The sequence below is a fragment of the Ambystoma mexicanum genome, chromosome 4q, assembly GCF_040938575.1.
Source record: "Ambystoma mexicanum isolate Mex_15411 chromosome 4q, UKY_AmexF1_1, whole genome shotgun sequence".
Classification (NCBI taxonomy): domain Eukaryota; kingdom Metazoa; phylum Chordata; class Amphibia; order Caudata; family Ambystomatidae; genus Ambystoma; species Ambystoma mexicanum.
In genome coordinates this window covers 100,573,593-100,600,880 of record NC_090928.1, presented here as the reverse complement: position 1 = coordinate 100,600,880, position 27,288 = coordinate 100,573,593, and the positions used below count along the sequence as shown (strand labels likewise).

The 27,288-nt window shown below is 48.0% G+C and overlaps 1 protein-coding gene across 1 annotated transcript in view; it reads left to right on the top strand.

Moving 5' to 3' along the window:
* Positions 1 to 27,288, top strand: part of SEC23B (SEC23 homolog B, COPII coat complex component) — a 474,773-nt gene that overhangs the window by 412,602 nt on the left and 34,883 nt on the right. The window contains exon 18 of the mRNA XM_069607535.1: positions 9,635 to 9,790. Coding sequence (XP_069463636.1) covers positions 9,635 to 9,790 — 156 coding nt within the window. The remainder of the gene's footprint in view (positions 1 to 9,634; positions 9,791 to 27,288) is intronic.

Here is a 27,288-nt window from a genome sequence, read left to right as displayed (position 1 = left end):
ATGGCAACAACAGAAAACAGCAACCATTTAGGGTCATTGGTGACCCTTCTGTGCATTACCGTGGCTGTGAACTCATTCCAGCTTGGAAAAATACACAAAAGTAAGTAGACCATGTCCACTGCCGCCAGCCATTTAGGTATGCTTGTTACTGTAAGAGAAATGTCAGAGGAGCAGTGAGAAAGGAAATACTATGAAACCCCTCAGCTCTCCACATAAGGTGGCGTGTGCTGAGCTCACTAAAGAAAAGTTAAGAAGGGTAATAAGTGTCCCCCTATCCTTGGAAACAGTAGTTCTCACAAGGAAAATAAAAGAGAATACAAAGTAAAGCCCAAAGGGCTCCCAGTAACAAAAGGTGCTGTGTACTGCAAACGTAAATTTCAGATTGTTAGGGGACTTTTCCTAAAGTCCAGTTGCGGTAAGACTCTATAAAATTACCCCGTGGCATACAGGTCCCCTACTCTTAATATAAGTGTTAGGCAAGATTGTATGGAGTACCCTGTGGGAGACTGCACCAGTCTTGTCCTCTTGGCAATAGTTAACCCAACCTTTGGTATAAGCATGTGCTACAAAGGTTGGTAGAGTGACTGAGCAGCCAGCCTTATCTCAAGAGGGGTCCATGTGAGCTGTTGGGGTTATAACATAGAGATTCACAGTGGCAATTATCCAAATAAACTCTTACTCAAGGTTTCTTGATTAAACGATTATTTAACACTCAGTTTGAATAAGCCTTCTTTAGAAGGGAGCAATATATGTAACACAAAAATATACTTCAAAAATACACTCTCAGTTTCAGTAAATCAGTAGATACCCATTTTGGTTGGCACAAAGACGCTTCCTACACCCTGAGGTGACTTGATATATCACTGGTACATTTAGAGCAATACTGAGTTTAGTGTCAAAAGGAAAAGATGAGGGAATAAAACAATGGTTAACAAATATTCTGAAGCAGGAAAGTACTTTTGAACCCTCAATGCAAAGTAAATCTAAATAGGACTGTGTATATTAGCATCTGCCACACTTAGATGGAATTATGAAAGTTAGCAAGTGCCACACTTAGATAAAACTGTGAACATCAGGCTGCGTTGCATCTAGACAGGATTGTGAATGTTAGCAGGTGCCAGACTTAGATGGAATTATGAAGGCTAGCAAATGCCACGCTTAGATGGATTTGTGAATGTTAACATGGGCCACACTTATATGGAATTATGAAGATTACCAAGTGCATCACCTGTATGGAATTGGCAATGTTGGCATGTCCCGCACTTGGATAGATTTGTGGACATTGGCCTGAGTCGCATCTAGATAGGATTGTGAAGGTTAGCAAGTGCCACACTTAGAGGTGTGAACATTGGCCTGCGCCGCATCTGGATGGAACTGTGGAGGTTGGCAGGTGCCACGCTGGGATGGAATTGTGAAGGTTGGCAAGTGCCAAATTTAGACAGAATTGTGAATGTTAGCATGTTAAATGTCATATAAACCACCAACCAAAAAAGCTCAAACTTTCTGCATACTTATCTCACTAACAAAACTCACATAACCATCTCTCGCACAACAAGCCGCACGCACTTCCCCACACCGCAACAACACACATAAGCCGCACCAACAGCACACAAGGACTGACATTGATCCGATATTCGCACCAAAGCTCAGCACCCGGTGTATACCGAGTTGAAGCTGCCAGCAGAACACCACTCCTCTCACTATCCTACTCCCTCTTCACCTTACTAACCCATCCCATCTTCTCGTTTACAGATCCGTCGGAGCACCTGGGGACCAACTCTGTTGGTGACGGTGCGCGGTACAAATACCTTTAACATTAACTACTGTTTCCAAGAGTAGTAAAGTGAAATTGACTTTACTTACATTTGTAACTTTCTAGACCCAGCACACACTATCTTACCATAGAGTGCTGGAGGGGATACTTAGTATATATATGCCATATCATACCATCCGGTCTCCCACTCCCCGAGGACCCCTCACCCAGGTGTTCCTTCCTCACGGTTCCACTCCCAGGGAACTGGATCCAAATGCGATGGCCGTGTCCTAGCCACCTGAATGACAGATCCCTGGGGACTAGCGGGTGAGACACCTTCTGGTTTCCCCCACTGTCCATTGGGGGGGCGGAGGGGGACAGCCAGCTACTCCACATCTGATCAACACCATGTCACTCTGGTTGGATCGTGTATTGGACCCAGACAGCGGCAATGCCCAAGATAGGCACACAAAGCTACTACTTTCTAATGGATTGTGTCCTCCCACCTATCCATCATCTTACAATATCTCCATATCCAACTTTAGCAGCTCCAGAAAAAAGAATTTCCAGCAGGGCGAGCTGCGCATCATTTTCTGTGGACTCCATGTCGCTCGAGGGCCTCCGTCTCGGTGTCGATGTAATCGATGGTATATGGCACGCGCAGTGACTGTTGGCTTCAGTTTTCTGCGAGAGCTATCGCTTCGGAATATCGGTGCGCTTCGGTTCCTTGTCAAGAAACCTTTCATATTTAGTGAAAAAGATTACATAGTCGTTGGCATCTTCGACTCCGCGATCAGGGTTCAAGAAATGTCACGACTGTGGGACGAAAATGGCCCATACAGACCCCCATCGACTGTCTGTGGTGCTTAGGATCCACTCATTTAACATGTGTGGGTCCTGCCTATCGATGACAGCGAAAGCCCTGAAAAGAGTGTAGATGGAAGTTAGCTGCCGGAAGGTCTCATAAATACCCTTTGACAACCCTGTCGAAAAAGCGATCCTCCGGCGAGTCGAGAGACTACTCTCCTTGTCGAAAGAAAGCTAGAAGGTCCCGATCATGCAGTGGCTCACACCCCTCATCCTCCTCAAGGCGGTCGAGGAAAAGGTGACACAGATCGCCGCCTTCATTGTCGAGTTCCTACCCGGAATGGGTCTCGTGCCTGACCAAATCCGCCTCACTGGCCGAGTGGGAGAAGTTCAGACTAAAGATGTTCAAAGTATTCTAGAATGCGGCCTTGACCCCCTCGAAGAAAGCTAAAAGCCATGCCCATGTCCACAAAAAGGAAAAGGACAAAACCTGTGCGCCGTCGGGCGTGAGTGTCCAGGAGAAAACTCCTCGGGTGCCCTCGAAGGTTCCCTCGATTAGAGAAAAGACTCCTTCGTAGCCAAATTCATTGACCCCATCAGCGCCGAAAGACTCCAAGCCGATGCCTAAAATAGTCTCAATGCCACCACTGTCGAAACCCTTGACGGCGTCAAAGACTTTGATGCCATTGTCAACGCAATTGGCTAAACCCTCGAAGGAAGTAGAGAAAATGTTCACCCCAATGCCTAAGAAAGACTGTCTCTTTGCTCAATTAATGAGGATAAGGAGCCATCTTCGGATGAATCGCATCCCTTTGGGTTACAGTATGAGACACCAAATGTTCCAGATGCCTTAATCTCAGAGGACTCGAGAATAAAAGACCTTCATGAAACCATGCAATCTGCAAGTGGGTTGGACACTTCACTAGGATTGTTTGGCCGACCAGATCCTTCAGACTATGCCAATGGATCTTACAGATAGCTGATTTTTAGGGTCATAGACTATCTGGGGTGGAAAAGGCCTGCACACATTTTTGCGCAGGACAACCTCCCTGATATTTTAGATAAGAGACCCCAAGAGGACTTCATTATTCCTTTCCATGTTGCTTTACAAAGTAGAGTTGATGCCAATTGGGAGACACTGGAATTAATTCCAGCAGTGAACAAAAAGCTGACCAGCAAGTACAGAGCGTCAAGCAGTGACCTTTACTATCTAACTAAGCATCCAACTCCCGAAAATGTTTGGTAATTCAGGCTGCCACTTCTACAGCCAAACAAAATGCATACCCCCGCCCCCCAGACAGAGATGAGTGATATTACGCTTTGGCTTAAATCGGCGAATGCCACGTGGGCACTTGCCAAGTTCACTTTCACCTTATGGGATTGCATATCGATAGTGGCTAGACATATTCCCAAAGGGGAAGAACAAGACCGCTTCTTAAACATTGTCAAGGATCGAAAAGATGCAATGTGCGAATCTCTCCAGACTGGTCTCGACTCTGCTATGGCGGCTAGCACTGTAATGTGCAGATTTGCCTAGTTGAGAAAGTCTGGTTTTGCTCCAAATGTGCAGTCTAGACTTCTTAACATGCAATTTGACGGCACACATTTGTTTGGCAGCAAGGCTGACGAGAGCCTGGAGAAGTTTCAGACCTCCAAAGCAGCTGCCAAATCCCTTGGCTCTTTAATCAGACAGCCACAACCATCTCACCCCACTGGTTACAGCTTGGAGGGGCAGGTCCTTTCGCTATTACTCATCAGTTGGAAGAGGGAGAGGACTGTCAAATCAAGATGACAGAGAAGATCACCCCCCCCCCCGTGGTGGACGGTGAAGAGGTGATAAGACCACCCAGGCAATGGTTGCTTTACCCTCAGGTGCCTCAAAACCTATCTTAGGCCTTACTCCACAATACCCTGGTGGGAGGCAGACTCGCGGCATCTGAAAGAGTTGCGGGGTATTACTTCAGATGCATGGGCATTGGAAACAGTTGCCCAGGGTTACTGCATACCCTTTCTAAAAAGACCTCCGTATCATCACTGGGAACAGTTCTTTCAAAGTTCCAGATCCGATCCTTATCCAGGAAATGTTGACCCTGCTAGAGAAAGGTGCTGTAGAACCGGTACCTGTAGCAGAGAGGAGCAAGGTTTGGCACTCCCCTTACTTTCTAATAACCAAGAAGGATGGAGGATTAAGACCCATCTTGGACTTGAGATACTTGGACAAGTTCAAGATGGTTACCCTTTCTAAGATTCTTCAGGCCCTCCAGCTTCAGGACTGGATGACATCATTAGACCTTCAGGATGCTTACTTTCATGTGCCATCACAAGCACAGAAAGTACCTGAGGTTCACCACTGCCGGTTCTCATGATCCGTTCCGAGTTCTGCCATTTGGGCTGACCTCCGCCCCAAGGTTTTCACCAAGTTGATGGCAGTGCTGGCAGTGAGTTTCAGGACAGGGGGGGATTCACATCTACCCCTACCTAGATGATTGGCTGATCAGGGCACGTTCCCCCGAACAAACTCTTGAACATCTCAGCTCCACCTGTCACTCCCTTCAAAGACTGGGCTTCTCTCTGAACTTCAAGAAGTCCCACATGATACTATTCCAAAGACTCCAATTCATGGGAGATGTCCTAGACAAATTCCAGAGTGTGCAGCGTATTCCGGCCTTAGATTTATTTTTAGGCTGCTCGGCCTCATAGCATCCTGGATTTTCTTGGTGCCAGAGGCCCGCCTGAGAATGAGATCCCTTCAATGGGACCTCGGGACTGAATGGCGCCAATTTTCAGGCAGGATGTCGGACCTCTTTCAGGTTCCGAGCAGAGTCGCACGGGACCTTCTGTGGTGGGCCTGTGAGGACCTTTTGAAAGGAGAACCTTTTTGGCAACCATGCCCGGAGATAACAGTAGTGATGGTCACCTCACTCACAGGGTTGAGAGCCCATGCCAACGATTTGACTATCTGGAGTCCAACCCACACATCAACAATTTGGAGCTGAGGGCAATCAGACTAGCGCTGAAGGCTTTTCTGCCCTCTTTAGGGGGAACGAATGTCCTGATAATGACAACAGAGTGGCCATGTAATACCTCAACAGGAGAGGTGGTGTAGGGTCACTACCACTGTGCAGAGAGGCAATGCAGCTCTGGTTCAGGGCAATTCAAGAAGGAATCTCTCGATCAGCAGTTCACCTAGCGGCAGAGGAGAATTTGGTGGCAGACGCTCTGAGCAGGCACAGCACAGTCTCCCACGAGTGGGAAATAGCTCAGGCAGTCTTTCAAGAGATCTTCACCCTTTGGAGAACCCGTAAAGTGGATCTGTTCGCGAACTGTTTTGCTCCAGGGAATTTCCTCCAAGAGGAGCTCTAGGGGACGTGTTCATAGTGGACTGCTGTTTCCACTCCTGTATGCATTTCCTCCAGTCCCCGTCATTCCTCATGTGATCAGGAGGTTGAGAAAGTTTGGGAAATCCATGATCCTAATTGCCCCGGATTGGGCCAGGAGGATGTGGGACCCGTACCTTCTGGACATGTCCATCTCCTCTCCCATAAATCTCCCACAAAGAGAGGACCGTCTCTTGTGAGAGGAGCGTCCGGTTCTCCATCCAGAGGTCAAGACACTCTGCTTTCACGCATGGTTTTTGAGAGGCTGCGGTACAAGAATTGGGACATCCCAGATGACGTAATGGAGATTTTGCAAAGAAATCCTTAACGCGGTCGTTGGAACAAATTCTACAGTTGGTGCAGGGATAAGAATGTGGACCCTTTTACATGCAGTACCCCAATGGTGTTATCATTCATGTTACACCTGGCCAATCTGGGGCTCAAGGTTGGTACAATTAAAAGGTATCTAGCGGCGCAATATATTTTCAAGCGCTTCTCTGAAGCAGCATCTTTCTTCAAGATTCCAGTGGTTATACAGTTTTTGAAAGGATTGTCTAATGTATTCTGAAATTCCTAATGTGTGCTTCATTCGAGCCTATCCACTCCTGTCCTTTAAGATTGTTAACCATAAAGACCATCCTTTTAAGTGGCTCTTACATCAGCCCGTAGGGTGAGTGAACTTCAAGCCTTGTCCTGCAAGCCTCCTTACAGTCTTCTTTAGGGATAGTGGTCCTTAAGGTTAAACCTACCTTTCTTCCAAAAATTGTGTTTGCTTTTCATTTAACTAAAAAAATAATTCCACCTTCTCCAGCATGGGGTCTGGCATGGATTCACATGCTCATGAATATTCTCTGTCGTCCGGCTGGGAATCCTCGGTAAAGAAAAAATCAGTTTCAGTTTCGTTTCTGAACTGTCTTTCTCCTAATAACCAATCACTGGTCTCAGGGTCATAATGCCCCCCAGGCAATGACTGCCCTCTACCTAAGCCCCTCCTCTGGCAGCCATCTTTAGATTTTTACTACACGTTCAAGTGTTGGAAGTCCTCGTGCTATAGCTCTCGAGCTTTTACTGTGTTTTGCGATTTTTCAAAGAATTTAACGTCATTTTTTCGGTCCATCGAGCCTCAAGCTCCACCGTTTCTACTTCCGATCAACAGGGACCCGTTTCGGAATTTTCTACGCCCTCAAGGGCGAGGTTTTCGTCGAGTTTCACTTGTTGGAGGATTCCGGAAGATCTTTGAGGCCTACCCTGCGTGGACATGGCCCAGGACAAAGGAAACATGACGCCCTGATCCAAGCTGTTCAGGAGCTGCCCTGGATGTGGATTGCAGAATGTCTTCAAGGACGATGAGCATTCTATATATGTCTACTACCTTCACGAAGACAAAACGCACGTGTAGAAGGACTATGCGTTTTGCAAGAACATGTCCGAACGGACTATGAAGGATCGGCGGATCCGGCTCACCAACTGGCTGGAAGGGAAGAGCCCACCAGCAGGTGAGAAGTAGTAGTCTGAGCGGTCTTTTTTAGACCTTTCAGGGCGCTCTGGCGACGGGGGCCCAACAAAAGGCAAAGCACCGTGAGTCCGCGGGCACCTGGAGCGCCGATCGGTCGGGCTCCTCGGCTGCCAGGCAGGGCGCACTTTCACTGACGCCATCAACCACGAGCCAACACTCTGGCTCGAAGAAGAGGCAATCGGAGAACCCGGGTAAGCTTCGGGAGAAGCCCCGGTCGATCCCAACGGAGTCAGCCGAGGGGAGCGAGGCGGTGACCCTCCCCCCAAGGTGAAGGCATCAGGCGCGCCCAAAGTCGCGAAGGCCCTGATTCACCCGGCTAAGGCCTCTATCGAGGGAGTCGTGGCGCCCTGGTGAAGCCTGTGGAGGTGACCTCAGGGCCTAGAGTTTCCCTGCCACTGCGGAGGGAATCCTCTTTTCAGCCCATCGATAAGACCCCTGTGAAACCACGGGTGGAAAAAGGGGGAGGAGGGGGGTGGTGGCCATCACGGACACAGATACCGCCTCTGAAGAGGAGCTGGCTGGAGTCGCGAAGATCCTGAACAAGAAGTTCGAGGAGGTCCGGTCCCACGGGAGGGATCCCGACGAGGCGGACGAAGAAAGCGACAGCGGCGCCGACGAGGAGCTTGTGGAGGCAGAGGATTCCACTCCCAACCGTCGCAGCCGGTGCCTGTGCCACAAGACAACTCGGGAGCAATCTTGATGGCGATCCAGGCCTTGTGTACAGAGATACAGTTTTTAGGCCACTTATCTATAGACCTGATTTTGTATTTTTGGTTTCTTTTTTTACATTTTTTTTAACATTTTGTTTGGAGGTTGTACAACTTTCGGGTTGTGTACATTTTTCAGTAATTTTTGCACAACTCCATAAATTACTCCTAGACCAGAAAATTGCCCTTCTCTGAGTGTTGGGGAGCTGTGGGTGTGTCATGGTGGCGACAATAGTGAAAGATGCACACACCCACAAGTATAACTCTACATGTGTTCACAGAACCTAGAAGTGGTCTTGAAACTTTTATGGAGATAATTAGTTTACACCTAAATGGGTTGGGTGAAGGTGTTGGTTGTGAGGTAATCAAGTACATGTACATTTTCGGGAAGTGTGGGGTAAGTGCTATATAGAGAGAACATATTTTGCCGTAAGAAACAATGTCTAACTTTATTATTTTTTTTTTTTTATTTAGTGTGCTTTAGCCAATATTTTTTGACTTTTTACACATTTCAAGACAAATAAAAATAATTTGAAACAATTTACACAATAGAAATTAAGCACATAAAAAAGGTAAGAGAAAAAAGAAAAGATCAATCATACATTTGCAGCAATCAAATTTCAATTCTTAATAATTGTCCAAATTAAGATCTCTTAATACTCTGACCACTTCTGAGGTCAGAAATATTTCATTACCAGATGATGGTCTAAGCCAAAATTCCTCCGTGTCCAACCATCTAACATCATGAACAAATCTTTTCAGTCGAACAACTCTCACATTCCTTGTACCCAAACACCTAGATAAAAGATGTTTTATCGTTTGATGTTCAATATTTTAGATTTCATTTTTTTACTGTTACATTGTAGCAAGGTACTTAATGTCAGGCCTAAAAAAATTATGTAAATCGGCCCTTTTTACTTTTGACTACTGTTTTCCGGTGTACATTACGACCAGACATAGTAACTTGCATCTGCTATGTATGCCAGATTATATTTTCTGTGTCTCAGTCCCATGTGCCCAAAAAGCCTTCTAGTGCAGAGAAAAAATATAAAATTGACATCCACGGAATTGATTACTATAAAACATTTGTTGCCCTGAGGTAATAAAAAATGGATGCGCTTAATAATGGGGATACACCATTAATGTTTCTAAGCTATTTAAAATTGTTACTATCTGGGATATATACAAAGCTGTGACTCAGTGGGAGTCCAATTCTGGAGAACAAGTTATCAGTGTTCAAGGGAGTGGTCAATAGTCCTTTTTGAGAAGATTATCAAAAGTACATTTAAAACAGTTTAAATGTATAACAATAAGGCTGTTTTGAGTAAACTGTCGCTCTAGCAATATCAGCAAGACCTATAGCGAATTTTCTGTGTCTTTTTTAGGTCCTCAAAATCCTTGATGTGGTAATAGAATGTTTGCAAGATCGATTTGAAGTGGTCTGTCATTTTCTCATTGTGTTCTGTTTTGATAGACAATTGCACAATGGCGTAAAGCTGGCTACCAGGATATGCCGGAATATGAAAACTTCAAACACCTTCTGCAAGCACCTTCAGATGATGCCCAAGAGATTCTACAGGCTCGGTTCCCCATGCCACGCTATATCAATACAGACCACGGAGGCAGCCAGGTATAGTGTCACTTCTAGCATTTGCTACTCCAAAGATTCTGATTTGCTGCTCTGTTGGAACTTAACCCGAGTTGCACAAAGTAATACATAGTTCTTTGTGAATTACATTTTTAAATAATTATATTATGAACTGTATATTAATTCCATGCAGATTCCCTTGCATGCCCATTTCATTTTTGATGCAGTGTAATGTTTGAATAGTGTGGACAAACGCCATCCATGATTTCGTATTGACCCCCCACTCTTGTGTTAGAATAATGTTTTAAGAATGCTGCATTTGAATCTGAATTCATCTAATAGACTTTTTCATATCATTCAGCCTGTCTGCTTCTAATTTACCACTTTTTCCAAGAGCGTGTTTTTTCTTTTCTAAAATGTGGTTCATGATTGTTTGGCACAATTTAGACTCGATTCAGTGGTAGGGGTAGAGCTGCATAGCTATTTATGATTGTGTTTTTTTCTTGCCAACTGTCCTAATTTATCAGTGGGAAATGTTAATTCTGAACTATGCTCCTCATCAGATTGTATGGCATTACATGTGTGTCCCGAGTAGCTTTTATTGTTGTCTGCTACAAGAGTAAACCAATTTCACCCATTGTCCATTTGTGACTCACCTACTGCTTTTGGTGCTTGGTACTGAGCATTAGAATGTTTTTTGTAGACATTAAGCGTAGGGTACAAGAAAATCGATCCACAATTAGGCTGTAGGGCTTCTCTGAATATGCCTGCCTCTCCCACTGGGAAACGTGGTAGAACAACCAAGACATAGGCTCTCAAGATAGCGGCAGAATAATAAAAAGGTACCCAGTAACTTGCCTTTAACCCATGTTGACAATAAATAATGTGGAATATATTTTAGATTGGATTTTCTGTCTTAATGTTTTTCTCTTTCGTGATCCTTATCCACTGATCATTTTGCTATTCTATTTGATCATCAGCTCACCCAGTGACACAACTACTGGACGGTCTGTATAGCGGCCGGTGCGGTCTTGGAGAAATTTGGATCAGTCTTTCTTTACAGACTTGTTTTTCCTGGCAAAGTGTTGGTTAAATCTTTGGTTTATGCAAAATCTTCCTTCACTTAACAAATTAAAAAAGTAAGAGGAAGAGGTCTATAGAATATCCTTCAATCCTGAATTAATATTGATGCTGTTCCGGTTAAATAGACCATACCAAAAGAGTGTATTCTTGCCAATGTTTTTTTCATGGCTGTTTGCTGAACCCTAGTTCAGTTCCAAAAGATCTTTACAGTGTAACCCAGGCATGTAGGTCTCGTGCAGTACTCCAAAATAAAATTACCCAACTTAAGAACATTGTAAAATTATTTACTTGAGGAGAACCATCTCAGGTTCCGGAAGCACCACAAAACCTTCCTCTTTGCTTCTGCTTTCTCTCCCCCTCTCCCCTGCTGAATTCCTGGTTGGAACTGCACTGGTCACCTGGCCACCCTTTCTGATGTCGGGCCCAGGCCCCGCCAATTGCACACCTGCACTGCCACCCTGGCAACCCCCCGCACCTGGGGAATGTTGTTCTGTATCCCTACAGCCCCCCTACCAGCACCTATGTCTGCTCTTACCTGCACTTGCCACCATCTGGCCGTTCTATTATCCTATTTATTCTACTATCCCATGTACTGCACTTTCCCCTCTCCCTTCCCCTACGCATTTTCCCTTTACCCCTTCCCATGCACTTGCACGATCTGAATGACACCTGGCCTAGTAGGATCGTTGTCTGTCTTCCCCCTGTTCCCCCTCCCTTGCCTCGTCGCGCCTCGAAACACTTGTGTATAGGCGCTTTATAAATGCCATATCATATCATTTGATGAGAAAATATAAAATAGTCTTTATTTATCAAGAATGGTCAAGCATTTAATGCTCCAGGACCCGCTAATTCCATTACTAGCCGCAACCTTGGGTTTAGGATTTCAACTTTTAGATCACCAAAAGTTCTCAAATTTGGTTGAGCTCCTAAAGTTATCTAGCTCCCCATGGTCATCTGGTCCACCTGCAAAATTCAAGAACATTGAAGTCTCTGCTCAATTGAGCAATTTGTACATGGATTTCTCAGTTCTGAGCTATGGCGATCTTGCAGACAGTCTAGTTTCCTGTAACAGCAACTCTGTATCTTTTCAACTTTTGCATCTTTTTTATTCTGTCCTTTGTCGGGTTTAAGGGAGATTTCTCATTTGTTATGCTTCATCCCCTCTCCAGCACTTTTTGGTGGACTTCTAGACCTTTTATCTTGAAGGAGTGGATCCTTTTTTTTTTATTCTTATGGTCTCTACCTTTTGGAACTCTGTTCTCTGTGTATTACTTTTTTTGTGGAGTCTACTTTCCTGCATTTCTCTTTTAAGGCATCTGCATTTTACTATTGCAGCGCACAGCTCCTTATGGGCAGTGTTGCTGGGAACCCTTTGGGTTCTTCTTTGCGATTCTTACCATATCCTTACTTTCTACTGTTCTTAAGGATGGAGAGATCCATTGTAGCTCTCCTAAAACTTTACACTCTTGAAAGATTGGCACACACCACCTTATGTGGAGTGCCAAGGGGATACCCAATATCCCCCTTCACTCTGCTCCTGTGACTTTTTAGTCACATAGAAAACCATCTAGTTATGGCTGGTGGCAGTGGACGTGTTCTGCCAACTATTGGGCTATTTTGTACCACAGACTATTTACAGTACCATTTGTGCACAATAGGGGCAGCCAAGTACTAACTTGGGGGGGGGGGGGGGCTTCTTTTTTTTTCACCAATTCTAGCGTGGCTTCTCTTGGTTAGCCCTTCTATCATTCTGGGAAGGGGTGGTCTGTGTGAGTGTTCTGCCTTTGGCGGGAACCCTTGGATGTCCTCTCCTCGGCTCCAGTGCGTCTGGGCAGGCAGGAAGTGGGGGAGGAGTTTTCCAACCCCCTGTCCTTTGTCTGCTCTGTGGAAGTGCCTGAATGGAACCAGCTCCCACTGGGGGTCTGGCTGTCCTGATTGGACTGCCACCTGCCCCTGTCTGTAAACTGCTGAGTGATTGCAGAGGATTGTGTGCTGAAACGGAATAAAAGGTGAGGTTCCTGAGGTGAAAGGCAAGTTGACCACTGGAAACTGAAGTTACAAAAGAAGACGACCAGAGCTACATGCAGACCCTTCGCAACACCCACTGCTGTACTGTCCTATCAGACCGACGAACTCTGAAGAGGACTCCTCCTCCCTTTGGCTGGTGGGACTAACGAGCCCTGAGACTAACTACAATCTGAGCCATATCCCAAGGTGCTGTGGTGTTCCTGAGCTGCAAACCACGAATACCAGGAGACCTCCGACCCAATCGTAGTGCATAGTCTTGCTAATTCCGAATCCGTCCAAGTCTTTCCTGAGCTCCAGGTGAACCTTCAGAGACCCAATCGTAGTGCATAGTCTTGCTAATTCCGAATCCGTCCAAGTCTTTCCTGAGCTCCAGGTGAACCTTCAGTGGTGGTGCAGAAAAGGCGCCAAAACCGCAGACAGACCAGAGAAGCTGATGAAATCCGTGCCAGAGGTCCTCCCTCGAGACTGCTGCTGATCCCGTCCATTGCCCTGCCTTTCGTCGCCAGACCAAGGAATCTGGAGGTCTGGTCCAGCACTGCCACATCGAGGAGAATCCAGCCACAAACATTTCTTTAAACCAAAGGTATTGTGGGGAAAAGGTATTGCTTTCCTTAATCTGAAAAGTCGTTCCAGAGCATTGGAGTGCACGTAGCAGTGTCCAGGGCACCCCCTCCATCCTCCCTTACCTTTGACCCAAGCTGCTGCTTGTGTCCCTTTTAGAGAGTCCTTTAACAATGTCTCCAATGTTGTATTAATCTTCCTGCATTTTAGAGACTAGAAAGGATTCACGGGAACTTTTGTTATTCTGCTGCTTTAGAAGACTGAGACCTCTGCAAGCTGCCTTTAGCTAGGGTTGCGAATTGGACCGAAGAAGCCTTGGTGTGCAAAGAAACTGCCTCTATAACCTTAAGCTCAGCTAGTATTTGACTAACCAACTGTTTTCCTTACTAAAAGACCTTATCTTATGGCTTAATACAATTACCATATATCTGTGTGTGCGCGAGCACGCGTTACCGATAATATGGTAGAACTGTCATAAGTGTCAAAAGCTGTAACAATTGTAACCACGAGCAACTACAAACTGTCAGAAACCTGAGGCGTTTCTCCCAGGCTACTCCCAGGGATCCTTTGTTCAGGTGGCCAGGGGAGGGCCACTGCTCTTGGATCCCAACCCTGGGGGCGACGAGCGAGGGAGGATCACCTGGGCTGGGGGTCCTTGGGGTCTATGGGAGACACATCCTCGGGCGAGACATGGTATTCCTCCTGTTCCGATACACCCCTACCCGACATCCCCTCAGTTGTCATGGGATATTGTCAGCAGAGTCCCATCATACCCCAGTACCTTTCTGTACGAAAAAGTAGAAAACGACCAGGCTAAGTAAAACCTAAACGAAAATCCATTCACCCATGGCAATACATTTACCCTTTCATCCTGATGAAAACCTACATTGTTTTTTTCTTGACCTCCAGGAATATATAACACTCCCGCAATCCCTACTTCCATTCTAGATGTCCAACTACTCGGACGGACGAAGAAGAGGCAGATGGAAGTCATGAGTATTACCCATAGGAATCCATGGGCAATGGATTCCTATGGACAGTCAATGTTGTCCCGATAATGAGGTCAGGCAGAGCCAGGCAGGGAGGGACACCTACTCCCACCTGACTCCAATCAACTCTAGCTGGGAGTATAAAAGCAGCATCCAGAAACCGCATTTTGAGTGAGCTGGGGATGGTGAAGGAAGCAGTGAAGCCAGGAGGAAGGAGCCAGAGCATAAGCAACCCTGGAAGGCTTTGAGTGACTGCCAGGACACTGAGCCTGTAAGCACCAGAAGGCTAACCCGGGGGAAGTTGATGCTGCCTGACTCTGCCCAACCCAGAACTCCTCCCCTGGGTCAGACCCAAAGACCTAGACTCTTGAAGGGCAGACGATGAGACCCTGACCTAGGGAGAAATCCCATTTGGACACTGATGCACTCTGGGAATTGAAGTCCAAAAACATTTATTTTCAGAACAGCGAAAGAGGAGTCTGAGCCCGACTGAGGAAAACCGCTGAGGAGTCAAGAGTGAGGCGGTGCACAAGAGAAAGCTGTACTTTCAGGGCAGAGGCAAAGGAGAGGGAGAGACCAGGGGGCTGAATCCAGGAGGCTGGAGAGTGACAGCTCCTTTGTCGAGAGGCTGCTACTGCCTAGAAGCCAAGGGGGCTATGCAAGCCAGCCCAGCAGAGAAGGTGAAAGACTGCATACAGTGCTACAAGGTTATCAGCAGGCCCTCCCCGGTGAACGACAGAGTTTAGGAGGCGCTGAGGCTGAAAGAATAACCGCCTTTGACTCTGACATGAAACTGACGTGATAAAAGGAGGCTCCTAAACCCAGACAGTGAGTTAATTGAAGCAGCGAAAGCAGTTCTGTGGAATGCAGCAGGGAATGCCTATAGGCCAAGAGAGCTCTGGAAGACCGGGTCGGCAGCTTAAGGTGTATTCACATTGTTAAAGTGTGGATCTACGCCAGGTGTTCCACATCACCCATGTGCTCTACAACGTAGGGCAAGAACATTATGTTAAAGTGGGTCTGAGCCAGGCGGAGGGGGACCCGGGGTGAACAGTAAATCACCCGAGAAGTTGTACATGTAAAATCCTGAGAGGAAAGGAACTTGATGTTTGTTTTGTTGCATCAGATCCTCTGAAGTAAGGGACTTTGAATGACAAAGACTTTGGCACAGAAGGCTCTGATGCTGAGGTTTTGAACTGCATCCTTGTGCTAGAGAAGCCAGAGCATGTGCTAAGCTCGAGTGTGCTGCAAACGTGTGTAAGGGAAACCAACGGCGCAAATAACCTGACATCATTTCTTGAACACGTTTCGTTTGCATAACATTGTTTCCTGCACTATTTGTATGTAGAACTAAGGATTGGCACTAGGTTTATTATTATAGGCCCTTTTATTTTGACAAGACTCTACTATGACACTGTAATTTTAATTTGATGGTCCTGCTTGCGCCCATCTCTATATTTAGGATTAGACAGGTGTTTTTCAAACCCAATTGAAGTTCAGTAAACACCCTTGAACTGTGATCACTCGTGTTTGACGTCTTACTTTTGATACCATGGTTTCCTTACAAAACTAAGCAGTGGCCTTTGAAGAGTATCTACAAGAATTCTAAAGTGTTTTGAAAATTATTTAAAAGTATATCTTGTGTAAATAAATATATATATATTTATTAAGTTTCATTACAAAAGGCAAACAAATACAATATCCCAGTTCACCCAACCCCTCTCCCCCAGACCACCCAACCCCCTCACCCCCAGCCGAGGAGCTACGCAACCAGTTAATTAGTGGTCGTGTCACTCAAGTCTATCACATGATGTCTAAAATCCTTATTCTTTGTGGGCACCATTGGAGCATGTACTCACTTTGGAGGTATCCCAGCCCATCCTCCCAATTATGCTTAGAGGAGGCTTGGTCCCTTTGGCCCATATGGGTAGCCCATTCCAGCAAAACAAAGTTCCACACCCTCTGAAGCCAATCCTGGTTAGGTTTCCATTTTTGCGCCACAACTAGCCACGCTGCAGTGAGAAGAGCCCTAAAAATGTGTTTGTCTATTGGAATGTGTTTTCAATTTCAGCTCCGACAAACCACACAACCACACCCCCACTGCCAATCCCAGGAAATATCTCACCCATTTGTGCCTGCACCTCTTCTGAGAATGGACTGATAGCCGGGCAGTCCCAGCGGATGTTTCCAATCCCCCCTGGTCCGACAGCCCCTCCAACAGAGAGCCACGACTGTCGGGTACATTATATGAAGTCGTTCGGGGGTGTAATGACACTGGAACATCATTTTGTACCACATTTCCCTTGTTTGAATGGAGCAAGTGAGTTTAGGGATAGTTCTCCAAAGGTGTTCCCACTGTTCTATAGGTGCAGTGCTCCCAAGTGTGTTATCCCATGTTTTAATATAGTTTAATAGTATTAGGGTTGGCAACCGTTTAATAATTTATACAGATCCAAGATTACTTTTCTCGAACCTGTATGGGACACTTCGAAAGGTGTCAGTTGTCACAATACCACAGTTTAATCGTTGGGTTAGATAGTCAATGTCTGAGATGACTGTAGCAGAATCTGTCTTCATCCCCCGCCCCATGTCATTGTTGGGTAAGATTTTCATAGCAATAATAAATCTTCCTGACCTGTGTCAACCCCAAAACCTTTTGTTTATAATTGTGGATTATTTTTCCTTATACCTCCTGTGCGTGGGAGCCTTTTTCCACACTCACAGAATATTTTACTCTTTTTATGGGTGTCATTTTTAAGACTCTACACAGTGTCTTTTAAAAGTTATCCTCTTTGACAGTAAGTGCCTCTTGTTGCTTTGGTGCCCTAAGGGCTCCCCTTTTAACTTTCCCTGGCTAATCCTGGGAGAACTACAGTTCCCAAGGATAGAAAGGATCTTTGGATCCCTTTTGCATTTAGGTGAGACCAGCACGCCCCCTCCCCCACCTTATGTGGAGTGCTTGGGAGATAGTGAGTAGCCCTTTCTGATTTTAAATGTATAATTTATGTTACAAGGACAAACTTACCTTTAATGGCTGGTGGCAGTGAACCTTTTTAATTTGGTGCACCTTTACCGCAGGCTGTTTCCACAGCCCTGGTGTTGGGGAGAATTTTCTTTTCTGTGCTAATTCCCTTCAACCTTGGATACCCCCAGCTCTTTTGCTGGATTTAGGACTTTTTAATTTTAACCCCTCAGTGAGTGGGACCTTTCACTCCCTCTCATGTGTTTTTACCTGATTTGGATTTTGTTTTCACTTGAGTCTGTCAACCTCCATAGGCATCTGCTTTTTGTATGGTGACACACAGCACCTTCATTGCAGTATCACTGAGTAAGCCTTTGGATTTCTCATAAAGTTTAAATACCTTTCTTGTGTGAACTGCAGTTCCCAAGAATAGTAAAGTGAAATTGACTTAACTTAACTTTTCTCTTTATAGGTCCAGCACACACCAACTTATGTGGAGTGCTGGGGGTCCTACTTTCTCATGTAACATTTGTATGTTACCCGCACTACTTTAAAGGGCTGGTGGCAGTGGTTTAATGTTTCCTACCATTGTGCTTTTCTACCGCAGGCTGAACCCTCAATGGCAAAATGGCCCTTATCTTTTTTTGCCATTTTCTGTTTGTGAGGTCTTTCTTGGCTTTTACTCTGTGCTTTCAGACAGGTTTGAGCCCTTTGTTTGTCTTGCCTTTGGTGGGCTTCAGTCCTGAAGCCCCGCCCCTGGCTCCATTGTGTCTGGAAGGACAGGATGTGAGGGAGGGTCCCGAAACTATCCTGTCCTTTGTGTCTAGGAGTGCCTCAGTGAAACTAGTCCTGATAGGCTGGCTGTCCTTTCAGGGAAGCCACAGTGCTGTGCAATTGACAGCCTAGGCTCTGCATGAATGAGAGAACCCTCACCTGCTTAAAAGGCGAGGGTTTTGGGACTACAGGCATTTGACTACTGGAAGAACATCCGACGAAGAAACCGTGAACGAAGCTCGGTACAACCTCCTGGACCTTGAATTGTCTATCTGGTGAAGACATGCTGCTGTGCTGACCTCCTTTTTCAACTCGACAGAGGAGCTCCTCAGGAACAACTTCTCCCCTTGGGTTAGTCGGTCCAACTAACCCCGAGACGAACTCCACTTGGCACCCTCCCCGACTTGCTTTGCCTCTCCGTTGCTGCAGAAGCCCAATGCCTGAGGTCAAGGGGCCATAATTGAGTGCAACGTCTGCCGCAGAACGAATCTGGCTAAAATCTCCCGGAAGCCGCCTAAGGACACTCCAGAAGCAGGAAATCCTAATCCATAGTCCCCTCACCACAGTGCAGGACCAAGGGAGCACGGAAAGTCCAACCGGTGTCCAGCGGTCTGAATCAGTGTGGTTTCTGAAGCGCTGAAACCGTGAAGTGCTGATAAAACAAAAAGAGCCCATTGCTGCTGACTACCTTCCTGACTACTGCCGCAATAGCCCTCCAGACGTCCTCCCTCTTGTCCCCGTGAGGCTCAGGAACCAGGGTCTGCTTGGCTGTAGCAAGACGGAATCCAGCTGGCCCACCTGTTCTTCTAACCAGAGATACTGTTTGAGCTTGGGAGTACTTACCTTCTTGCCTTAAGTCGTGCTGTCTCACTTGAGGCTTGCACCTACTTACTTTCTGAGTTGATTTCAACTCCCTTTTCACAGGCTTAACAACTTGTGGCCCTACAAGTGATTTTTCTGAACTCTTTAACTTTGTACAAGGCTTTTATCCAAGAAGTGCATCAGGATCTATATACAAATGACTTTGGCTGTCCTGGCTCCCTAAAGGCACTCTTTTTAATCCATTGACTTTGGTAATGCTTCTTCCCCCACCCCATAGGTTGTGGCTTGTTAAACTGTTACTGCTGGGAAAGGTTTATCTAGACATCATTGGCAGATTTAGTTGTCCTCACATATTCTGAGAATCTGTTCAAACCTTTTTGCTTCCCTTAACCTTTCCTTTCGAGGGGATTGGGTCCTCCGACGTATTCCATATCTATGACAGGTAATCACCTCAGCTGTGCTGCTTCGGAAACTTTTTTCTGCGTCCTGCGTCGAAGCGCCGTCGTCGAGGACCTCCTCCAACGTCCGACGTCATCCGATGTGATAAGTAGGACGCACGATGCCCTTAGCCTCAGTTCCGTTTTTTCCGCGAACGTGTTGCTTCGTGAATCTCGGTTAACGCCTCAACTCTTTGGAGTTCTGTTCTTCTCGGTTCTTCGAACCTGTTAGTTTTGTGACAAATTCCTTCGTGTGAAGATGTCTTCTACTTCGTCTTCGACCCCGCGTCCGGGCTTCAAGAAGTTCGGGGAGTGTGGGTCCAAGATGTCGGTGATGGACTCGCACGACGCCTGCCTCTGGTGCCCCAGGGAGGCCCACGACACGGATGACTGTATCGACTGCCAGTCGCTCACGTACAAAGCCTTACGTGAACGTAAGAAGTTGTTGTCGGTAGGTCGGGTGTCCAAGCCCCGGAAGTCGAAGTCTGCGGGGTTTTCGACGGATGATTCGAGAGGTGACTCTCCGCGTCATCGTCGGAAGTCTCGTGGGTCTCCTTCTAGGAGTCGGTCTCGCCACTCCTCGGCCTTTTCGAGGCATTCTCGGAAGTGCCGACAGCGGTCGTCTTCCAGGTCCTCTTCTGAGGTCTCTGCCCGGCACGTCGCTTACCCCACCAGCCGTGCAACGCCGGAGGAATGGGCTTCCTTCGGGAAGAAAATGCTGGAGATTCTCGAGTCGCAGGGTACTAAGCCGTCCGCGCCCCTGAGTGGGGTCGGCCGTGAGAGGTCGAGAGACACCGCTCGCAAGAGTGGTCGGCATGAGTCACGGGAGAGGTCCCGTTCGGACAAGGGGACTCGTTCCCGACGTACCGGTTCCAGGTCCAGGTCCCGGTCCTCGATGCGTTCGAGACCGTGTACACCTGTGATGTCTTCAAGGAAGACATCGACGTCTGAGGCGTCGAGGGCGTCGACAGGCTTTCTCGAGGTTCCAGCTCTGAGGAAGTCGCCGAAGCCGTTGACGCTCAGGTTGTCGAAAGACGCGCTCGGAGCTCCGGCTTCGAGGACTGTGTCGACGCCATCGATGCTGGCGGCGCTGCATCTGACGTCGATGCCGATTTACTCGACGCCGATCCTCTCGGCGCAGATGCCTGTTCTCTCGACGCCGGTGCCGATTCACTCGACGCCCTTGATGCCTTTTGAGGCCGGGGTGTCGGAGGTACCCCGTGGCACGGGGGAAACCCCTAGGAAGGCTCTGGTTAAGAACAAGCACTCTCGGGTGCCTTCTTTTCGCCACCTGGAATATATTTCGGAGGTGGATAAGGATTCTGATGGCCTGGTTCCTAGTCAGGTTCCAGATGAAATGGTCTCAGGCCATAGTCAGTTTGACGATTTGAGGCAGTCACTGCATGATGCCAGTGGACTGGACACCTCTCCGGAGGTGGAGTTTTGTAGGCCTGAGCCTGGCTCTCATGCCGATTCCTCATACCGGCGCCTTATGGCTAGGGTTTCTGAGTACTTGGGATGGTCTGCTCCCCCAGGGGAGTTTGTGCAGGATGATCTCACGGACATCCTTGATGTTGGTCCCCACACTGACCCGGTACTGCCGTTTCATATGGCTCTACAGAGAAGGGTGGCGGCGGCTTGGACTGCTCCGGAGAGTCTCCCGGCGGTGGGCAGGTCCTTGTCGTGAAAATACCGTCCAGCCAGTAGCGACCCCTGCTACTTGACCAGGCACCCCACTCCGGAGAGTTTGGTGGTGCAGAAGGCCACGGCCCCGGCAAAGGAGGGGTCGTACCCTACCATCCCTCCTGATAGGGACGACAAACGTTTTGATGGCTGGGCGAAGAAAGTGTTTTCTTCTGGTGGTATGGCGCTTCAGGCGGCCAACTCCATTTGTGCCTTGTCTCGTTTCACACACACTCTGTGGAACTGTTGCGTTAGTGGCTGAACATATTCCCGAAAGGGACGAACAGGATGGTTTCCTTGCTATGGTCCAGGATGGTAAGGATGCCATGTGTGAGTCCCTTCGTCGGGCTTGGACATGGCTAAATGCGTTAGCAGGTCCATGGCGGCGAGCACCGTGATACGCAGGTTTGCGTGGTTGCGGAAGTCGGGGTTTGCTTCTGATGTGCAGTCCCGGCTCCTCAACATGCCCTTTGACGGTGAACACCTTTTTGGCAGCAAGGCTGACGAGAGCCTTGAGAGGTTGTAGACCTCCAAAGCTGCAGCGAATTCGTTGGGCGCTGCAGTTCGCCAACCTCTGCCTTTTCGTCATAGGGGACAGCAATGGAGGGGTGGTTCCTTTCGCTATTACTCTTCCTTCAGTAAAGCGAGAGGAGCTGGCAGTCAAAGAGGCCAACGCAGGGGTACCAGAGGTGGACGACAGGGTACCCGTGGTGCCAAGGCCACTCGGGCAGTTGCCTGTTTGCCCTCAGGTAACGCCGCAGCCGCTACCACTCAGTCATGAGGCCATGTCCCATGGTTCGCCGGTTGGGGGAAGGCTGGCGCAGCATCTTGTAGAGTGGGGTGCCATTACTTCAGATGTGTGGGTTCTGGAGATCATAACCCTCGGCTACTGTCTTCCCTTTCGGCAGAGGCCTCGCCACAATCCACCGGGGAACCTCTTTGCAGAGTCCGGATCCGCTCCTTGCGCAGGAAATTCAAGCCCTGCTGGAGAAAGGCGCCATAGAACTGGTGCCTGTAGCGGAGAGGAACAAGGGATGGTATTCCCCTTATTTTTTCATTTCGAAGAAAGACGGGGGATTGAGACCCATCCTGGACTTACGTGGTTTGAACAAACTCCTCAGGAAGGACAAGTTCAAGATCGTTACTCTCTCTCAAGTCCTCCAGGCCCTTCAGCTTCAGGACTGGTTGGTGTCTCTCGACCTCAAGGATGCTTACTTCCATGTGCCGATCCATCCCAAGCACAAGAAGTACCTGAGGTTCGCGGTTGGCGACTCGCACTTTCATTTTCGGGTCCTGCCGTTCGGATTGACCTCCGCCCCGAGGGTTTTCACCAAGCTCATGGTGGTGGTGGCAGCGCATCTCAGGAAAGGGGGATTCACGTCTACCCCTACCTGGACGATTGGTTGATCAGGGGGAGCTCTCCCAAGCAAGTCCTGGATCATCTGTCCGTCACCTGCCACTCCCTTCACAGGCTGGGCTTCTCCCTCAATTTAAAGATGTCTCATTTGAGGCCAACACAGCGGCTCCAGTACATCGGAGCAGTGCTCGACACTTCCCTGGGGCAGTGTTTTCCTCCCCAGGTGAGGGCTCTTCACATTCAGCAGATGGTGCACAAGTTTCAGCATTCCCAGACGCTCCCAGCGTTTGAGTTCTTGAGGTTGCTCGGCCTCATGGCATCCTGCATTCTTCTGGTGCCAGAGGCTCGCCTGCGGATGAGATCTTTGCAGTGGGCACTCAAGATGCAATGGTAGAAGTCCTCCGGCAGGATGTCGGACCCGGTTCAGGTGCCGCCCTCGGTCGCCCAGGACCTTCTGTGGTGGGCCGTCGAAGGCAACTTGATGAAGGGGGCTCCATTTTGGCTTCCCTGGCCGGAGGTGACGATCGTGATGGATGCATCCCTCACGGGATGGGGAGCTCATGCCAACGAGCTGACAGTCAGCGGTCGTTGGTCTCCGTCGGAGTCCAGACTCCATATCAATCTGTTGGAGCTGAGGGCCGTCAGGCTAACCCTGAAGGATTTTCTGCCGACTGTGCGAGGAAAGAATGTCCTGATCCTGACGGACAACACAGTGGCCATGCACTACCTCCGCAAAAAGGGGGGGCAGGGTCACTTCCTCTGTGCAGGGAGGCGATGCAGCTCGAGTTCTGGGCCATCCAGCAGGAAGTTTCGATCTCGGCAGTTCATCTGGCCGGAGACGAAAACGTGACGGCGGACGCTCTGAGCAGGCAGAGCATGATCTCTCACGAGTGGGAGTTGGCTCAGGAGATTCTCCTGGAGATCTTCGCCCTTTGGGGGACCCCTCAAGTGGATCTCTTCGCCTCCAGTGTCAACCGGAAGTGCGAGAGGTTCTGCTCGCGGGAATTTCCTCCAAAAGGAGCCTTAGGAGACGCGCTCGTGGTGGAGTGGTCATTCCCGCTGCTGTACGCGTTTCCTCCAGTCCCCGTCATTCCGCAAGTGCTGCGGAGGTTACGGAAGTTCGGTTCCCGGATGATCCTCATTGCTCCGGCGTGGGCTCGGTGGACGTGGTACCCGGACCTTCTTGACTTGTCCATCTGCCCTCCATGTCGTCTTCCCTACCGAGACGATCTGCTCTCACGGGAGGGGGGTCAGGTTCTCCATCCAGAGGTCAGTTCCCTCAACCTTCACGCTTGGCTTCTGAAAGGTTGAGGTATAAGGATTGGTACCTCCCTGAAGACGTGATGGAGGTGTTGCTCTCGGCCCGACGGCCAGCAACAAAGTCTCTGTACCGTTGGCGTAAATTCTGCGACTGGTGCAGAGTTCAGAATGTGGATCCTTTTGCATGTGACATCCCCATGGTTCTGTCCTTTTTACTTTCTTTGGCCCACAGGGGCTTGCAAGTGGGTACCATTAAAGGTTACCTGGCGGCGCTGTCCATCTTTAAGCGCTCGTCTGAAGAGTGTTCCTACTTTAAAGTCCCTTTAATTTCAGTTTCTGAAAGGGCTCACTAATGTGTTCCCTCCGTCACCTTTCCTGGTGCCCGGTTGAGATTTAAACCTTGTTCTTAAGTTTCTTATGGGTGCTCCGTTTGAGCCTTTGCATTCTTGCCCTTTGAGGCGGTTAACTCAAACTGTGTTTTTGGTTGCGGTTACTTCCGCTCGCAGAGTGAGTGAGTTACAGGCACTTTCAGTTAAGCCACCCTTCACTGTATTTCACAAGGACAGGGTTGTCCTTAGAGTTCGTCCTTCTTTTCTTCCGAAGGTGGTTTCGGAATTTCATTTGGCCCAGAAGGTTGTTCTTCCGGCATTCTATCCTCCTCCGCATCCTGGTAAGGAAGAGGAGAGGCTCCATAGGCTTGATCCTAGGAGTGCTTTAAGCTTTTATGTTTCACGCATGTCCCGGGTCAGAGTGGACGATCAACTCTTTATTGGTTACGCTGGAAAGCGTTTAGGACAGGCTGTGACGAAACAGACTTTGTCTCGCTGGATTATTTTGGCCATCTCGAAGTGTTACCGCTTGGCAGGCAAGGACCCGCCGGCTGGCTTGCAGGCCCATTCTACCAGGGGTATGGCTGCATCTACTGCCCTGCAGAGGGGTGTTCCTATTTGCAACATCTGTGATGCAGCCACCTGGGCTTCTGTACATACATTTGTGCGTCACTATTCCCTCGATTCCATCCGAGGACAGGATCTGGCCTTTGGCAAGGCGGTCCTTTGCTCTGCTATTTGATTGGCAATTCTAAATTTTGATTCTAAATTCTTTCCCTCCTCCTTGCTCTGGTACTGCTTTGGGAGTCTGTCATAGATATGGAATACGTCGGAGGACCCAATCCCCTCAAAGAACAAGTTACTTTCTTACCTGGTAACGTTCTTTCGATGGGATGGTCCGACGACGTATTCCATATCGCTCCCTCCCTGCCTTCCCCGCTGCAGAATTTCTTTTGCGATTGCAGCTTACGTTCCGCAAGGTTTTGTGTCTGACTAGCAGTTGACTAATGTCACACGTTCTGAGGGAAAAAACTACAACTGAGGCTTCGGGCGTCGTGCGTCCTACTTATCACATCGGATGACGTCGGAGGAGGTCCTCGACGACGGCGCATCAACGTCATCGACGCAGACGCCGAAAAAAGTTTCCGAAGCAGCACAGCTGTGGTGATTACCTGTCATAGATATGGAATATGTCGTCAGACCATCCCATCGAAAGAACGTTACCAGGTAAGAAAGTAACTTGTTCTTCTGCCACTCTGAATCGCCAAAGTATATTAGTGTAATATATAAATGCAAATGTTATCCTTGTGATTAAAGTTACCTCCGGGCGTAGTAGAAGTGTATGAAGCATATCCAAAGATTATTCACAGGATTGTTTGATTCTGAAAAGTAATTACAAAGTTTATTCGTATTGTTACAATCTTTTGCCTTTTTAAAGTATGTTTATTTAAAACTGACATTAAATAAATAACTCTTTATAACTGAAACCTTGAGTGTAAGTGTTACTTGGCTACATGTATTTACGAATTTCAATTGCACATCTCTACAGCTCACGTTTACTGAGGTAGGTCTGGCTGCTCAGTCACACTACACTACCAACTTGTGTGGTATAGACCTATACCAAAAGGTGGGTTACCTAATACCAAGCGGATAAATGTTGTGGAGTCTCACATAGTGTTACTACATCAATTCTTACCTAACGGGGAGATGGCTCAATTTGTAGTTCGTCTCAGGGCTGGTGTGTCCCACCAGCCAAAGGGAAGGAGTCCTCTTCGGAGCTCCTCTGTCGATTATAAAATGGAGTCAGGTTGGCAGTGATCGGTTGACCGTGATTGGAAGGGTCTGCAGGTGTCTATGGTCGTCTTCAGCTTTGGTTCTTCTGTTCCAGTTGTCGACTTGCCTTTCATCTCAGGAACCTCACCAACTTGGGTAGTACAGACCTATACCAAAAGATTGGTTACCTAAGACCAAGCAGATAAGTCTTGTGTAGTCCCACACAGTGTGACTGCACCAATTCTTACCCAACACCCGGTAAAGGCACCCATGGGTGCTCATTTTAACAGAATGGCCCCTGTCTTCTTTCTTTGCCATTTTAGCATTCCTCGTCTTATCTTGTTCCTTCCCCTGACATACACGGTGGGAAATTATTTTTTTTTAATCTCTGGACTCCCGACCCAGGCTCCAGAGTGTCTGTGAAGGCAGGAAGCGAGGGAGGAGTCACAAACTCTGCAGTCCTTTGTCTTCTAGCCCGAGTGTGAGAATCCAGTTCAAACTGGGAGGCTGGTGGTCCTGAAAGGATTGCCAACCCCCAAGTTTGAATGTTGCAAGGCTGTTTAATTTGCTGGGTTCCTGCATAAAAGTCTGCTCATGGAAGCTGAAGAGGCATTCGACCACTGGAACCAAAACCGAAGAGGAAGATCAAGAAAATGCAGCTGAGACGATTTCCAGCTACCGGAGAGCCTGCTGTGTAACCAGAGCCTGCTGTAGCCCTTCCTTCCAAACGACATGTGGACTCCCAAAATGATGACCCAGAGCCTGGTGAGACCCACTAGAAGACCTGCATTTTGAGCCATCTCACGCCGTGCTGCGACTTTGCAGGGCTGCAATACCCCAGTACCCTGGGACCTCGAGCCATTGTGCGGTGCACAGTCTTCTGAATCCCGCTGAAACTTCGTGGGCATCCTGCTGGATCGCCAGAGGCACGATTCAGGTCCGAAAAGTCTCCTCACCAGAGTGCTGGACCTTGCAAACAACTAGAATCTGACAAGCGATATTCTGTTGTCTTCTGTGCTCCTGAAAAGGCGCCAAATCCACAGAGCCGCATCCAGCCGTGAGGAAACTCTTGCCTGGATTCCTCTCCTGTGATCCCTACTGCAACAGCCCTTCTGTCTGTAACAGCGCCACAATGCCTCTGGGCTGCTGAGTGCTTTATAAATGTTAATAAATAATAAAAAATAAAAGCCCTGTCTTTTTGACAAAGGAATCGATCGATCTGAAGTCTTCCTGCTGCAACTCTTCTTCTGTGCTGTGTTGGCTGGGGTATTTTACCTACCTTAATCCTTTATGATTTCTGTATAACTTTGGGGCGTTTTCTGTGATTGGGAGGCCACTCATCTAGTTCACCCAGGCCCACTGTGTAATCCTCCTAGGCGGTCTTCTCTGAAGTTCCTGGACCCTCAACTAACATTAAAGTGCAATACTAGTTTGAACAGTCCTCCTCTGCAACTGAACCCCATCTTACCCTGCCTACAGCTG